The sequence below is a fragment of the Pithys albifrons genome, chromosome 5 (assembly GCF_047495875.1).
Source record: "Pithys albifrons albifrons isolate INPA30051 chromosome 5, PitAlb_v1, whole genome shotgun sequence".
Taxonomy (NCBI): Eukaryota; Metazoa; Chordata; class Aves; order Passeriformes; family Thamnophilidae; genus Pithys; species Pithys albifrons.
Genome location: NC_092462.1, coordinates 67,837,400 through 67,854,417, shown reverse-complemented (window position 1 = coordinate 67,854,417; position 17,018 = coordinate 67,837,400). Strand labels below are relative to the sequence as shown.

General features: G+C 38.7%; 1 protein-coding gene across 1 annotated transcript in view; it reads right to left on the bottom strand.

Moving 5' to 3' along the window:
• Positions 1 to 4,635: 4,635 nt before the first annotated feature.
• The window catches only part of LETM1 (leucine zipper and EF-hand containing transmembrane protein 1), a 31,218-nt gene continuing 18,835 nt past the window's right edge, over positions 4,636 to 17,018 (bottom strand). Inside the window, exons 8-14 of the mRNA XM_071556962.1 lie at positions 15,964 to 16,095; positions 15,155 to 15,334; positions 14,381 to 14,536; positions 12,734 to 12,868; positions 11,995 to 12,182; positions 9,953 to 10,091; positions 4,636 to 8,575 (exon numbers count right to left, since the gene is read on the bottom strand). Of these exons, the coding sequence (XP_071413063.1) occupies positions 8,426 to 8,575; positions 9,953 to 10,091; positions 11,995 to 12,182; positions 12,734 to 12,868; positions 14,381 to 14,536; positions 15,155 to 15,334; positions 15,964 to 16,095 (1,080 nt within the window). The 3' untranslated portion in view covers positions 4,636 to 8,425. The remainder of the gene's footprint in view (positions 8,576 to 9,952; positions 10,092 to 11,994; positions 12,183 to 12,733; positions 12,869 to 14,380; positions 14,537 to 15,154; positions 15,335 to 15,963; positions 16,096 to 17,018) is intronic.

Below are 17,018 nucleotides of genomic sequence, written 5' to 3'. Positions count from 1 at the left end.
TTGAATGTAGGACAAAAGCCTGAACTCAACGACAGGGCGGGGGAATCGGGAATGGGATGGGATGGGAGCAGAATGTGCTTGGCTCCCGTCCCGGGCCGCTCCCGGCGGGGGTCGGGCGCCATCCAGCGGCGACACGCGGCATTGACCGGGAGCGCTTGGGGGGTCCTGCTATGCAGAGCGGGGGTCATTTCTGCGGTGGGAATCCCTCGGGATTCTGGTCCGAGTGCTCTGACAGAGCAAATTTATTCTCCTCCCGCTCTTCTGCAAAACGCAAGGGATGTATCTGCTTCATCACCCACCTTGGAAACGCTTATTAAAAGCTGAAAAGAAGTTTTAAAGCCTTTCCCTGCTTTCTCAAGCATCCAAGTTCCAGCTCCAGGAAGAGTATCAGGCTCAGTGGTACATATATTACTGCATCTGAATTTCTATATTTCTCTATACTTTTACTGTATTTCTCTTGACAAGGAGTATGTTCATATTCACAAAATTAAAACAAACAAATAGTATAATATCCCGCTCACTCAAGGACAAATTATACAGGAGAATGAACAACCAAAATGCTACCATCAGCCCTCCCCACCTATTTCCATTCACTGCTACAGATCCTTCATGAGCATGGCTAGGTGAGCTATTTTTCACCTGAGATTTCTCTTGAGCACAAAGGTACAAAAGAGGTACAAATAAGGTTTTTTCTGTTAACACTTCATCCTCTGTCATTTGTTTGAAGAGGGCATTTGGGTTGACATCGGTCAATTCTTGAATTTGAAAGGCCAAAACCTAGACACCAAAAGGTTCCAATTTTCAGAGTACAAAGGATTTTCTGTGGAAGAAGATCCTGAGTGTTTTGGGTAAACCTCAAATCATACCGAGTCACTAAGGGACCACAGCATTAGTTTAATCACAGAATTTGATGGGTAACTCTGGTTGCAGAAGGTAGGTCTAAAAATGGGGATGTGCATGCCTTCCAGTGTCACTGTTGGTTTTGAAGACTCCTCCTAAGAACATATTTTGCACTGAAATGTTGTGGCTTATAGAAGAGCATACACAGTTCCCTGTGAGAAGTGAACACAAGATTCAAAGGGAAATTAAAAACCATCCTGTTCTTAGGAGAAGAGACTACACAGGGCCCACAGTGGAGCTGGTGTAGTTGTGACAGAGGAAGGTGAGAGCAGAGCTTGATGAACGCCAATAATGACTAGAGTTTACATAGACCAAGCACTGAAAGCCATCCAGCAAGGAGATGCTCATTGGAAAGATAAATAGTAACTACATTTCAACTCCACTTCCACCAGTGCAAAGCAAGATTCTGAGAAACTGGAGTGCAACAAGGACTCCATAAATTCTTCCTATTTGGTCCTGCATATTAAGTAATGGATAGAGAAAAGGAAAAGGTTGAGGGATGGGAAGAATGAAGACGAAAAAACTGCTGATTTTTTCACTACTTTGGAATTTCATCTATGGAAAACAAAATTCTTACAAGTCTAGAATAGGCTGCAGAGATCTGCAGGTTTTCTGCATAACAGGTTGTTAATTCTCATCTTAATTTAGTAAGATTCTTAAGACTTTTTTATTTATTTATTCTTTTGTTGCTCATGTCCCAGTTGCCCTTCAGCTCCTTGCAGAAGCTCTTCTTAGGAGAGAATCTGAAGATCTTGCTTAATTGAGGACCTGAAAATGCAGGAAGGAACTTGGAAGGCTCTTGGGCTGGAGCTAAGACAAAAGGAGGGGGAGGGAGAATCCACAGTGGCTCCCAACGTGCACAGAAGACCTGACATCTCAAACTGCTGGCTCCAGCATCGCCTGAGACATAAATCAGGCCGTTCATGAAGGGGCTGCTCTGCCAACATACACAGAGAGAAATACTAGACGGAAAGCGGCAAATCTGCATTAGATCCATCCCTAGCACAGCAGAAATCCTTTACACCAGTGAGATGAGAGAAACTGATGCTTGCAAACCACAGAAGGTTTGGCAAGGGTAAAATTGTACATGCTAATGAGCCCCCAAAGAATTTTGACCTGTGAAGGATATTTAACTACTGAGAAAGATTTATATCCAATAATACACAAAAATGGAAGTGAGCACAGAGTATGGGGAATTAGAAACACACTGCAAACATCCTCCTGCTCACATCAGTCAGCATTGAGAAATAATTCAGGAAAATAGCAGAAACACTTTTCAACATATAAGCAGGGAGAAATTAAGAATCCTTAGCCAGAGAAACTTGCTTGGTATGGTCTGTCACTGTCTGTATGCATTTTTTAAAAGCCTTATAGCTACAAAATACTGTGCTAGGTCCTTGCACAGAGAGATTTTGCTCTGGAGAACTTGTTGCCTGCCCAGACACTGTCAAGGAGGTTTTATGTTACAGTGGCACAAGAGTCAAATGATGTATTATTGACAGACTAGGCATTAACTGAACACAGATTTCTCAAGCCTCAGGTCGATGAACAACCACAAGACTATTCATCTCTCCACACCACTATGCAGATGTGTTCACCCTGTAAATGACATTTCACCAAAATACTTTGCAATAAAACTTCTACATTAATCCTTTTCAGATTGTGATTTCATGAAGTCAGACATTTTCCCAACCAGCTTTCTGCCCAGCCTTAAAGAAGATTCCACCCTGTCAATTCACAGCTATCTCTTCATTGTCTACTATTAGTACAAGCAGTTGCCATTTCCTCTGTGTACATTTGCAGACAATGCACAAATTCATATCTGTAATAAAATATTATCCTCATATGTCAAAAGGGAAATATAAGAAAACCTCTTTTATTCCTAAGACTTATTCCTTATTATTAATCAAGCACTGGCAGAGGTGGTGCAGAGGTCTATCTAGAGAGGATGAGAAGTGGTGGAGTCTCCATCCTTGGAGATACTCAAAACCCAATGGGACACAATCCTTGGAAACCAGCTCTGAACAGGCAGCTGGACTACATGACCTCTGGTGCTCCCTTCCAGCCTTAGTTTTTCTGAGATTTGAATTTGGCTTGTGCCTGCACACCAACCAGACTGACCAGGCACGCTGTGTGCTCATGGGTACCACTGTTTTGATTCCCTCCTACAAAAAGGCAAGAGAGTCCAAAAAAACCCCAATTTTTCCTTAGATTGTAAGAATAATTAGATATAATTCTTATAAATGTGAAATGAAGATTCACAAAAGAGTGCGATTTCTCTCATATAACCAATATCTCTCTGCAAAGATAACACTGTATCCAGAAGTCAGTCTCTTTCTTGGGCATTCAGGACACTGGTAAACATCAACAAGGGCACTTGCCAATGTCCACATCTAATAACAAACTCAAACTCTCATTTCTCTGCTGATCAGTTTGACCACACTTGTTCAAACTCTATTCACTCCTTTTCACTCCGTCTGTCATTAAAGGAAATTCTCAAAGTAAAATCCATTTTTAAAGCTTTTTATTTGATATTTAGTTTTAAGCAAAAGAAGATAAAATCTGCAACCCCATCAGGCTTATTTGTTGTTAGTTTAAAAGCCTGTCAAGGCAGGAGGTTGTTTTTAGGCACCTGTTGAAACACTTTGACACCAGAGAGCAGATTCAACACTTGCATGTTCCCAAATCCTGTTTGAAAGAAGCCAGGAAACTATTTTTATCAACACAGCTCCATGACCCACGACCTGCCCATCTTTTGGGTCCTGATTTTCTGTGCTGCACATTTCTATAAGTGCCAACCACAGCAGGGCCAAGATGAGTGTTGAAGGTTGCAAAACAGCAACAATTCCAGTTATGTTTGAGACAGCTGAGTCATTTCCAAGGGACCAGACATGCACAGGACACCTCGCTGGCTCAGGGGCTCTCTTGCCTCCCCACCCAGGCTGCCGAGGCATCAGGTAGTGAGTTGAACCACAAATCATTAACAACATTTTAAAAGAATATTGTTGCAAATGCTCAAGATTTGTCCTGAAATTGTGTCAGGGGAGGTTTAGGCTGGCTATTAAAAGAAGGTTCTTCACTCAGAGGGTGGTTGGGCACTGCAACAGGCTTCCCAGGGCAGTGGTCACAGCACCAAGACAGATAGATGTCAAGCATTTGGATGATACTCTCATGCACATGATGTGACTCTTGGGGTTGGGTCCCATGCAAGACCAGGAGTTGGACTCAATAAATCTTGTGGGTCCCTTCCAATTCAATATATTCTGTGACTTAAAAGTCTGCCTCATGCTTTGTGAAGAATATTAGGATTACAGAGGAATACATATAATTTTCCAAAATCTGGAGCCAAGGGCACGGCCTAGCATAAAATAAACTCTGGAACTATTTCAGGTAAGTTTTCTCCCTAACTTTTGCAAAAATCAAGCAAGGATCCTTCTTAAGACTATTTCTGTTTGGAATAGATCTTAATCTATTAGTTCTGCACAGTAAAGAGTTCACTGTTTTCAACTTTCCCCCCCTAAAATACAAGTTTGAAAGAATGGTTTAGCACAATTCACTACAGCAGGCAAGCAGACCCCCATCTGGAATTTCTGCAAGAACTACCATCCTACCAAACCCCGCACAACCCACCAGCCCCCACAGACCATCAGTGTCCAGCTCCACGCCTGCCATCTCATCTGAACAGCAATAAATTAACACTAAATAATCTAAAGCAACAGAAAAATAATGGAGAGCTTAGGTTTCAAAATCATAATTTTATTATAACTAAACAAAGGACACAAGCTCCAATTAACATAAAAATTTTGTACTGCATTATGGCAAAACACAGGACCGGTATGCTCAGAGCACAGACAAATGATTTGCAACTTGAATTTATAACATGGGCTGAAATTCATCAACTGAAAAGTAAAATTCAGAATACATACAAAGGACAGAACATGGGCTTCTTCTTTTAATGAAATATACCCAATTTTTTTATATTAAGAATTTAAAAGTATTTAAATACATGCTGAAGTAGCTAAAGTTTTAATGATTAGCATGGTATGCAGATATAAAGTTACAAGAAGTATTCTGGAGTTGTATAAAAAAATGTAACTTTTTTCCCCCAGTCAAAGCCTATGTAAGGGTAAGGTACTATCCTAGCAAGAGACCATTCTCTGCCTGCATGCAGTCCTGCTGAAAACCTCCTACTGAGTCAGTTTTCTGCTACTTAACCTGCAGGCAGATTTACTTTCACAGCATGCAGTCAGTGATGAAAATCTCTGTAAAAACCATCTTTTCAGCTATGATGAAACAGAAACAAGTTTTTCAATAGAATATATCCTATAACCCATTTGTTTTGAAGGGGAAAAAGAAATTACATCCTACTCTACTTCTCCTCCCTGTTGCTAAATGGATTTTTAAAAAAGCTTTTTTTGCATTTTACATTTTCGCCCCTGAATAGTTTATAGTCAAAATCTGTCTTATTTGAAATCCGTAAGAATCCTGACAATGGCCTTACCAATTACCTAACTCTGAGCTCAGAGGCTTTGGCTAAGTCACAGTCACTGAAATCTCACATATCCTTTAATTATTTTAAGAAATATTTACACCTCCTGATTAAATATTCATTCAGGAATAAGTTCTGACCAGTTACTGTACACTTGCAAGTCATCCTTTCTCTGAAAGTACTGTAGCTCCTGGCTTTTTTGGTCAACACAAAAGACAACCAAGCACATTATCTGAAGCGGGTCCTCAAGCCACTGATCCGCTGGAGTCGTGTGGATCGCCGGGACAGAGCTGCTTGGGGAGGTTCACAACTGGGTAAAAGTGGATCACTGAGGGCTTCCTAATCTTGTAAAGCTTTCAGAAAATGTGTTCTTCAAGTCCATCTGTCATGGGTTTGCCTGCTTTCAACAACATAAGGATGATATTCCCCATGAAAATCCTTTGCTATGGTTGATGCACCCATGAACGCTTTCAGTAACAGCGGAAAACTGGCATTTGTGATTGATACTTGAACGAATTTTATGTAACCTGTGAAGATTTCACAATAAACCAAATTTCAAACAAGTCCAAAAGCTAAAAATGTTCAATAAGTAGGACAATTATTTTCATCAGTATGTTCTTTGTTAAAAAAAATAGCTGTTTTTGTCTCCCTTCTTATAAACCACAGAAAATTTAAGTGAACAGTAAATGCAGAACAGACTGTCCTAAACTCACAATTACTACAATCAGCTAATTAACTGTAAGGACAGTTAAAGTTCTGTAAAACTCTAATCAACAAATCTTTGAAAACAGTTTTTTTTGCTACTTCCCTATTTTAGATCTGCATTCAAGTGCACACAATTCTTAGGTTTTTGATATTCCATGAAAGGTAGCAGGCAATTTTAAAAAATCTTTACCATATTTCAGGAATGTCAAGTAATATTGCTATACACGTTTTCAATTTGAAAATATACAACTGCAAAATTTAGCATACTTTAAAGCCCACTCATTCTAACTGTAAATTATACAAGGTAAAATTAGTTTCTAGACTGTATTTTTGTGAAATTAGTTTTACTCTTGCAATTTTATCTAAGTGTTGGCCTAAAAAAAGCACCTAGTGAAGTCTGATCTTCAAAAATCTACAAAGTGACTTCCATGCTGAAATCTCCAAGTTAACCTCAATTTATGAGGAAGAGAACAGCCCTCTTGTTTAGGGAAACATGAACCACAAAGACTGTACTGATAAGAAACTGCAGCTTTGTCACAGCAATTTTACACTTCAGACACAGTTACAGTAATTCTCAGGAGGCTCTTGCTGTAAGCAGCTCTCTTTGCAAACTGTACAGAATATGAACTCAATAGTTGAACTAGACACTGACTCTTTTTCTAGAACTGTACATCTCACTGTACATATTGCTTTAGAAACAACTAAATACAATGGTCCATCATGCAAGCCAGCAGACTGTCAAAACTTCTTTTGTTCCACTAACTTCAAATAAGTTTGTACAAATAATTTAGCCAACCTGGATAAATACTGCACATGAAATTATGCTGAAATACGCTTGGAAGTCGACATTTTCTATGAAAATATGCAACTATAACTAGAAGCATCAAGCACTAACTGCCCCCCTCCACATCACCGTGTACAGCACCATTGTAAGATGTGCTCTCTACAGTGTACACAAAATCAAGAATGTTCACACATTTTATAATACTGGGTGCAAAATAAAAATAGAATAAAAAACCAAACCACAACCCTGCTGGTTCAAGCCACATGATGTGTAGTTCATAGTAGTAGACGTTAAGAAAAGTGGAAAATTTAGGCTACCAAGAATTATGAAACATCCCAGAGTTAGTATTTTAGTTTTAAAACATTAAAATTTACTTCTAAGAAGGAACATTAATAAGCCAACTTTGACCTACTGCCAGTATTTAGTCACACAGTTAAAGACAGTGACTATAAGCAATTAATTAGAAAACCAATGATGTCATCAAAGCACTGGCAATACCAGACACGACTTGTTGACAGCACAGTAAGCAAAGCCATGAGATGAACATATTTATGTACTCTGACTACAGCTGGTTAATGACTTTATACCTGAGATGAAAATTGAGAGGTAAGAGAATTAGTTATGGTATAAATAATTATCAGATGAAAATCAAGCATGCAGAGATAACTGCATTTTAAAAAAACATGTGCAATATCACAACTGACATTTCCCCCTTAAGATTATTTTCATTTTGCTATTTAGACAAACACTTTAATTCACTTTACCATGTGACAGATTGTGTTCTGAAACTATTTTAAAGGCTCCTGTGATTCCAATGCTTTAACAATTTGTGGAGTTTTGAGTAGAGGCAGCACACTCTACTTCCTAGTCTTAAGAAGTTTAAGGCACCCATAAGTAGCAAACTTCATGCCATGTTTCCATTCTAAGGAAAAATCTGATTTTTCCCTTCAACAGAAAAAAATAATAACCATGAATTCATAAAAGTGATCAGAATGCCACATTCTCTGTCAGTGAGGCAACAGCTTAGTGATATTAAGCTTAAAAAACCCACAATCTACAGACCTACTACTGAAGCCACAGAATCTTCCCTAACAGCTTACAAAGTATGTAATTTGTGACAGAACAAAAAGTTTGTATTAAATTCTAAAAAAGCTAAAAGCTAGAAGCAGAGCAAGGTTGGGCCCCATGTAATGATGGAAGAAAATAACTGGGAAACATTTTTCCATGAAAGATACACTTAATTTATACAGCAAACTTCCAAGTTTAATGGATCACTGTACCACAACAATGAGTGCAAATACATGTTTCTGTGGGCAGGAGCACTGCTAAAGGAGCACATTTTGTTTTCATCAGTATGGAATGACAGTAAATCACTACTCTGATGAACGGAAATTTCATTCCATATGTCAGAAAACATACCTACGATTTATTACCAGAATCAGCTCAAAACACTTCCCATAATCACAAAGCTCAAGTAATATGTAGCCATTAGACACAAAGATATACAAGATTTTGGTTACAAGTGCATTAGCTTCAGATTCTGAAGCTTAATTCTTTGCTTCTGCGGCTTCTTTATCATGCTTTTCCTTTGCTTTCTCTTTTTCTTCCAGTTTTTCTTCTTTTTGAAGCAGTGACATAATCTCAGCAACCTGACCAGTGCCAATATCAATATCTTCTTTGTCAATCAATTCTACGACCTAGATGAACATAAAATGAAATTGAGAGAGAATTTAGCTTTCACATGATTGAAGCATTTTCATATAATTTGTTAAGACAACAAAAGTATTCAGTTCTCACATTCAAGAAAAACTGCATTTTTGTCTTAAAGACAAATTCAAACCACAACAAGCACCTCAAACAGATCCAGAGTGTTAAAAAAAAGCTAAAATGTGTAACAAATAATCTAGAACTTTTGACCTCTGTGTGTGCAGCACACACAGACTCACATTTAAAAGCATTAGTAAAACAGACCCATTTATTTATCTATTCCAATGGAAAGCCCAGATTCAGTACCTGCTGAAAAAGTACTTAAGACAATAATTCATAAGCTCAATTTTACAAAAAAATACCTGCTGTACTGAACAGGCATAAATTTAGAGTAGAGGGAGGTGGGCCTTTCAGAAAGCAAATGAAAAAATAATTCAGTAGATGATTGCAAATTCCTTTATATAGCTTGTTATACGAATGTATTCTTGGCATAGCTCCTCCAGTTCCAACAATTACTCTGCAATATATGCACAATTCAGAGGCACAGTTCATCTGTGTTGCTAAATGTACCACGGCTGTTTAGAGTAACAGGGAAGATAATCACCATTGGGACAACTTCAGTAGAGAGGGAAAATGTGTTTCAAAAGGCTTATACTGCATTTTCTAACTGGCCTCAGTTTAAGTGCTATTTCTGTATTGAGTAGGAAAATGACTTGCAAGGAAGTAAGTTTCAGGACATACCTAAATTTACCAAGTGAAAAAGAAACAAGAAAATGAAGGTGAAATTCAGAGAAAATCTGAATGTTCTGCAAAATGGGAACACAGGACAAATGAGGTAACAAACACAGGATATTAACAGTGGACTTAAAGGACAACCAATGGTCTGTTGCTTTTCAAGTACGGGAATTGCAGGTCTCAATGAAAGAGCCAAGGTACTCAAGTAGGCAAGAGAAGCTACTATTTTGTGTTAATATAAAATGTATCTATGGGGGTTTTGTCAAGATTTTGGCCACCTGTGGTGTTCCTAAAGAAGTTCCTCTACTTCCTCCCATTTTTAAGTAGCAACAAAATAACCACAATTTATTGAGCTTGACATGCAGGAAAACCTACAGCTTTAAAAGTAATGTGGATAACAGACGTGGGATTTTTTTTTCCCCAAAAAAAGAAAGCCATATAGATTCTCAAGATGCTAATATTCTCAAGATGCTGATATGTATTATAAGATCTATTTAAAATACATTACCAAAAACTTCACTGGCATAAAGCAAAGACTCTTGCAAAAGACAGCACTATGAATTTAAGTCAAAACAGATTCAATATTTGAAGGATGGTTAGTCTTATTTTCTTCAAGTGGTCCACAGACTTACCTTAACAACATTATCTATATCAATTTTGCCATCCTTGTTTTCATCTAGTGCCTCTGCAATCCTAGTTAGCTTCTCCTCTGGGATCTTCTGAATTTGTCTCATTGCATTGATTAGCTCAGCAATACTGATGAGATTCCCCCTGAAGAGAAAGCACAAACTGTACATGGCAAACAGTTACTCTAAAAGAGTAAAGTTAACAAAAGACAATGCTGGAAGTCACTACACATCAGGACATTTGTAAAAATATTATGCAATTATTTATAATCCTGAAGAGAATGCAAAAAAGCAGTAATGGGTTACTGATCACCAAGCAGATTATCGTACAGTTGAATCTCATGCTTTTAGTTTTCACATGTTTTATTTCACAAATACAAGAATCCAGGAGCATTTGAAATAAAGTTTAGCACAGTTCCTGTACTGCCCAAATGCCCTTTGTTCTCCAGCCCCCATTTACCAAAGATGCAGTGCCATGCATTTGTCATCCTTTTAGATTTAGAGGCTGGCCTACAGAAAACTAATGAAAGTCACGGGAAAATAAAAGCTGAAAAACAATCACCTGAGCAATTTATCTCATATCAAGGACCAGACCTTGCAGAAGAAAGGACTAAGACGTTTCAGATATTTGCATTGTCTGCTCACTGATCTCATGAAGTTGTCTGAGCTGCACCCTAAAGCCTCTGCTTGCCTATGCATTTTGCTAGTTTGAAGAATCATCTTCCAGTACAGATCCAGCTGAAATCCAGGAAACAGTGAACCAAATAAATACTAAACAGAAGGGTTTTATCAGTGTAGTCCCAGGTCCCCTGGGCACAGACTGACTTTTATTCAAGGAGGATTTCTCAAGCTGCCACCAAATATCCTAGATTAGTGTTGTTCATATGACTCTTGATGGCTTGATAATGACTGCACCAACTTGAAGGTTAAAAGACAAGTCTTTGACAACTAAGCAATATTTAAACTAATAATTTTCAATCATCCACAATCACCTACAAAATGATCCATAAAATCATCCACTACAAAGTATAATTACATTCAGTACTAGTAGATTCTGCACTGCATTGTTAATTTACAAATTCAGATGGTTCTGATCAACAGCTTCTCTGCAGCACCATTCACATGGCTGCCTTAATGCTGCTGCACAAAATCTGAAACAAATGACTGTTTGCCCTGGGGACTGGAAAAAACAATGCTCAGAAGGAACAAAAGCAGAATCCTTGTTTTTGTTTAGTTATGCTCTTTGGGAGCTCGGATACTCTCTCAATGAATCACACAAAATGGTGCAAGCATAAACTACATTAATAGAGGATGATGACAAACTGTGAGAATCTCTGTCACAGTTTTCAGGTATTTCAGTGTCTATAATATGCACCATATGACTGTTTAACACAGGATGGCCTGAAAGACTCCCCAGTAATATTAAGACCTGGGTAAGTGTTGCTAAATGCATTTTGTAATGAAACTACTAGGAAAAGACCTTTGTTTGAAAATCTTTGTGTTAAAAAATTGAAATGAGGTAAATTGTTTGGAAAGGGACTGTGTAAAATGATCTCCTCACTTCCATTAGACCCACTCCCCCCACTTCTCTCCAGAAACACCACAGACTCCCTTGCAATTTCTTCTCTCACTAACATCTATGCTACTAAAGAACAACAAACATGAACATGCTCACCCCACTGTTGTGCATCTTTTCAATCAGTGATGCAGGGCAAACCTACTGTGTGAGGAGCTTGACTACAGGCATGATTTCATCTGTAATGTCAGAGACATGACCAAGATGGTAAGATACGCTCTGACTTTCAGAATGCCTTCAGGACTAGCATCTGGGGAATTGTACAACTTTTTTTTCCTTCCTAATTTCAACCATATTTAACCTTAGAAGAGGGAAAATCTACAGCACAATTTTGTTTGATTTATTTTTAAAATCAATTATCTCAACATTCTAAACAGCAAGTTATTTACCAGTTCTCTTCTAACCATGCATTAGACAAAAGCAAGACTGAAGGTGAACAGCCAGACACATCCAGTGCTCCCAAATCACTTACCTAGCAGGAATATCAACACCATCTGGCTTTGCATCCATTGTCTTTTGACTTGTCTCTAATTCAACAATAATTTTGTCTATCTGACCAACCATTCGGTTCACTCTCTTTGTCAGTCTCTTGCTTGCCTTTGACTCCTCCACTGCCTCTTCCTGGCCAGTTTTAGAGAGTTCTTTTATCTCTTGCAAATCCTAAAACAAATAGTCAAGAGAGAGAAAAGCTTTTGTTGGTGTGAATTCCCAAGAACAGACGCTCCTGACTTCAAGTAGCATTTCAAGATAGGATCCATTTGTTAATGAAAGAAATATAAAGCCAGACTGGAATTAAGAGCAATAAATTCTAAAACTGCTGCCTTTTTCATGCACCCTTTACATCTTATTTTCTACATCATTCATGAGACTGGATAAGATTCATTTTACTTGAAATTTCTGTAATACTGCTATCTACACTTGATAAGAAAGAACTGCAGCATGCAGCAGTCAGTCAGTTCCTGTTAGCCTAGTCACCCAGGGAATAAGACCAGGAATAGGATTCTCATCCACTGGGAACTATTCCACAGTGATAACAACTAGGCTTTGAACATGATGTGCAAATGAGGCTCTGCACTGTCCCATACAAAGTTCATTTCAGCTACCAGCTTCAGGCTAACAGACAACCAATCAAGATAATCTTTGAATTTGTGGATCATTTCTGCTAAAACTAAATGTGAGCAGAAAAAGAACTTCCATGCCCCATTCTTCACCTCACTATACTCCTGGATATCACCCTTCAATTCCTCAAGTTCCTCCTTTTCCTTTGTTAGTGATTTTTTCTGTTCCTGCAGCTTGGTGCAAGCATCACTCAGGACATCAATCTCCTCCTTGGTGATTTCCTCACCCTGTAAAAGAATACATACACAAATTAGTGAAAGGCACATATGTGATATTCCTCAAAGATTTTGGTCTTTTACCAAAAAAGACAGACTCAAGATTCTTTTTCCATATCCGGAGTCAATACTACCATAACAATTTTGAGGCTAATGCAAAGATTTTAAATGCTAAGGCAACTAGTTTGTTATGGTTCATGGATGGGTTCAGGAAAACCAGAGCCCACCTGGAGTTGAATCTGGTGAAGGATGTGAAAGGCAACAAGAAGGGCTTCCACAAGTAGCAAAAGCAGCAAAAGGAAGACAAGAAAATGTTTCTGTCACATATTCTCACTTCTCCCTTCTCCAGCTGCAATTACATCTGCGCAATAACTCTTTCCTTCTTAAATATGTTATCACAGAGGAGTTACCACCAGCTCTGGTTGGCTCAGCCTTGGCCAGTGGCAGGTCCATCTTGGAGCCAAGCTGGCATTGGCTCTGTCTGACTTGGGGGAAGCTTCTCACAGCTTCCCAGAGAAGCCACCCTTAAAGTCTCCCTCCTCTGCTACCAAAACCTGGCCATGCAAACCCAACACACATTGTCAATGTCTTCCTCATTCTTTACTGAGAAGGGCCTTCAGGAATCACAGGTCTTGGATAACAAGATCTGGAGAAAGGAAGACCTACCACCAATGAAGGAGAGTCAGGTTTGAGAACATGTAAACAAGCTGAACACATTCAAGACCATAAGACTTTACAAGATATGAGCACAAGTGCTAAGGGAGCTGTTTGATGTTACTGAGACGCCACTGCCCATTATCTTTGGAAGGACATGGTTGGTCATCAGGGAAGACTCCTGAGGACTGGAAGAAAGCAGGTACCACTCCTATCTTCAATAAGATAGAGAAGGAGCCCAGCCAGGTAGCTAATGACTGAAAAGAGTACTCTCTAACTGCAGAAAAGCATGCTCTGATCACAACAAAACCTGCAAAGACTAAAGATTAACCTATTTCTTTAATACTAAATTGTGTTCCACATTATACTGAAGAAATAGAGTGCACTGAAATGTTTTTTAGTGCACGTACACTGCACATTTGCAGTTTAGAAGTGCAAGTCAATACAAATCTAGTACATTCTAGTCCAAACCTAGTTCCTTAATGCTCTGGTCTTAGCTACACCCTTCTAAAGAAGGGAAAACTCATCAGGACCTACTCTTGCCCTCTCCCTCCTCAAGGGTTAACCACATACAATTTAAACATACACAGACTCATTACATCTACAGCCAGTGCAAATGCCCCCCAAACAGGTATATTAATTTCAATAATGCAGACAGATAAAGGAGATACTCTGAGATATTTTGTGCTGACTTCAGTTTCTGCGTTGGTGGTTTAAGAATTTTCAATCTACTAAGTAGCTGTTTCTAATGACAGAATGCAATGAGAGGATTAAAAGTGAAGGACAGACAAGCAACTTATCATGGTTCTTATGTGGATGCTTTGAATATCTACATTCAAAAGTATGAAAGCATGTAGTTATCCAGATTACCTTAATGCCTTCCAACACTGGTGCTGTATCTATCAGTGTCTCTGGGTGCACTGCCACATCTGCCCTTGCCAGTTCTTGTTCAGTATCCACAGCCACCTGGACTTTTTTAGCTTGCAGAGTAGTTGCTTCAAGATCTACTGCTGGTTCCACCTCTTTCTAAATTTGAAACAGTCATTAAGTTTCAACTAAAGAAAAACTCAAACCATTATCTGTACTAGCATCAGTAAAGAATGACTTCTCAGAAATAGTTGCCAAAGTAGACACACACATTTTTATGGGAACATGCTAAAAAATGCAACACAGTGAGTGGTTTCACATTAACATACCCGCTTTCACCCATTCATTTCACTATTCTGTGAGCTCCTGAGGCTTAATTCACCAGTAAAGCAGGCCGGCAGCTTTTATGGTCAAATATTATACAATGACATTATCAGGTTAATGACAAATAGAAGGAGCCAAAAATAAGAACATTTAAAGTATGGGATGCAGAAAATAAAACAGAGACCAAACAAAACACCACCTTTGCCAGAGAAAAAGAAGTCTTCTCTTACTACTCTAATTAAGAAGAGAGATCAAAGAAGTGTAAGACCAAACCAACATTTTACAGTAAACCCTTCTGTGTTGTAGTCAGTTTTAATATTCTCCCACATCTTCGCACGTGGATTTAAAGTCCAATTTCTTGCAGGCAACACCCAGAGCAGAGGCAGTAACTCATAACATGCTAGTTTTTACATCACTGACATTTACTTCTCAGTAGCTGCAAGCAGAACTTACCGCAGCTGCAACTTCAAGGGTTTCTTTGGCTTTCTCTGCAGCTTCAGACAATCTTTCCATCTCTCTCTCTTCATTTTCCTTTCTGATGGCTTCCTCTTCCTGAAGTGTTGCTTCCAGCCGGACTTTGTTATCTATTTTTTCACCTTCAACTTCTGCCACTTTCACTTGGGCCTCTTTGGCCTAAAAATAACGTAAGTCTAATAAAAGTGTGTACACATACATGTATATTTGCATAATGTAAGAAGTTTAGATATTCTTACTGAAGTAGGTAGTACAGGTATGATAATGAATCAAGTTGAAAGCCCCAAATGTTCCCCAATTTTTTGCATTTCTCAGGAAAAGATGACTCTCTTTCTTGAGAAAGTTTTCTAAAGAAAGTTTCTGTTTCTGGTGGAATCATGAACTTTCCACCCTGAAATTGTACAGGTTCTTCATTCTCTTTCAAGACTACTAATAATCTACTCTGATAATTTCTCTCTCTACATAACAATATCATATATTTTCATGTATTAATGTCTTTACATGGCCTGGAGCATTCATTGTTTTTAGGTAAGTAAAGGGTGTATTCTAAATCTTTTTATGTTACTATTGTCTGCTGTCATGCAATCCAATATTGCCTTGTATTTGCTTTTTTCTCTTATCCCTCCACATGTAACACAATTTCTTCTGCATTTGGAGGTCACTCAAACCTATCCATGGTTTAGGTTTTTTTGGAAAATACAGGAACTGAGAAGAACATCTGCTTCTCTGAACGGAATTTCAGTGATGACTCTGAAAGGTGGTTACATACTGTGCAAATAGATACTTACAACACTATCTGGTAGTGTCTGAAGGGTTGTTTTGAGCTGATCAGCTGGAGAAAGGGTATCTGGGAGATACATGGCTCTGGATAAAATAAGCAACGAAGTAGGGATTTCCTGGTTCAGGTGCAGATCTAACCACTATAAATGCAATACAGAAAACAAATATTCAACTTTGGGACTTTTTCTTTTTTACAGACAAAGTCAAGCATACACAAAACAGTATATGAAATTTTTTAACCACTACTTTTGAGTCAATATCCTAGAATAGGAACTACAGGTTATAACCAAAATTACAGCAATTACACTGCAATATAGAAAGAAGCATTTTGCTTGAAGAAGTATTTCAAGAAGTATCCGATGAATATTTGAAAAAGTGGTTTGCTTCAGGTACATCTTAGAATCACAGAATGGTTTGGGTTGGAAGAGACTGTAAAGATCAACCATCTAGTTCCAACCCACTTGGCATGTGCAGGGACAGCTCCCACTAAACCATTACTCAAAGCCCCACCCAACCTGGCCTTGGACACCTCCTGGGATGGGGAGTCTACAACATATCTGGGCAAACTGTTCCAGTACCTCTCACACAGAAAAGAATCTCTTCCTCATACCTAATCTAAACCTGCCCCCCTTAAGACCATTCCCCCTTGTCCTATCACTATATGCCTTTGTGAAAAGTCCCTCTCCAGCTTCCCTGAAGTCCTCTTCAGGTACTGGAAAGTCCCATAAGCTGTCCCCAGAGCCTTCTCTTCTCCAGGGTAAACAATCCCAGTTCTCTCAGTTTGCCTTCATAGCAGAGGTGCCCCTGCTCTGTGTTAACTTAGCGGCTCTCCTCTGGACTTGTTCCAACACATCTTCTTCTAAACTAGGCAACACCAAAAGACAAAGAACTGATCTACTTGGCAAAAATTTCTTTACAGAGTAAACCAAACAATTAACAAGACAAACTTCCGAAACTGGAGGCATATTTTGGATATGTTTATGTATCTATTTGCATCATCAAAATCCCATGGTCCAGGCAAAAGGCAGAAACTCACATCTACTACATACTTACACAATATGCA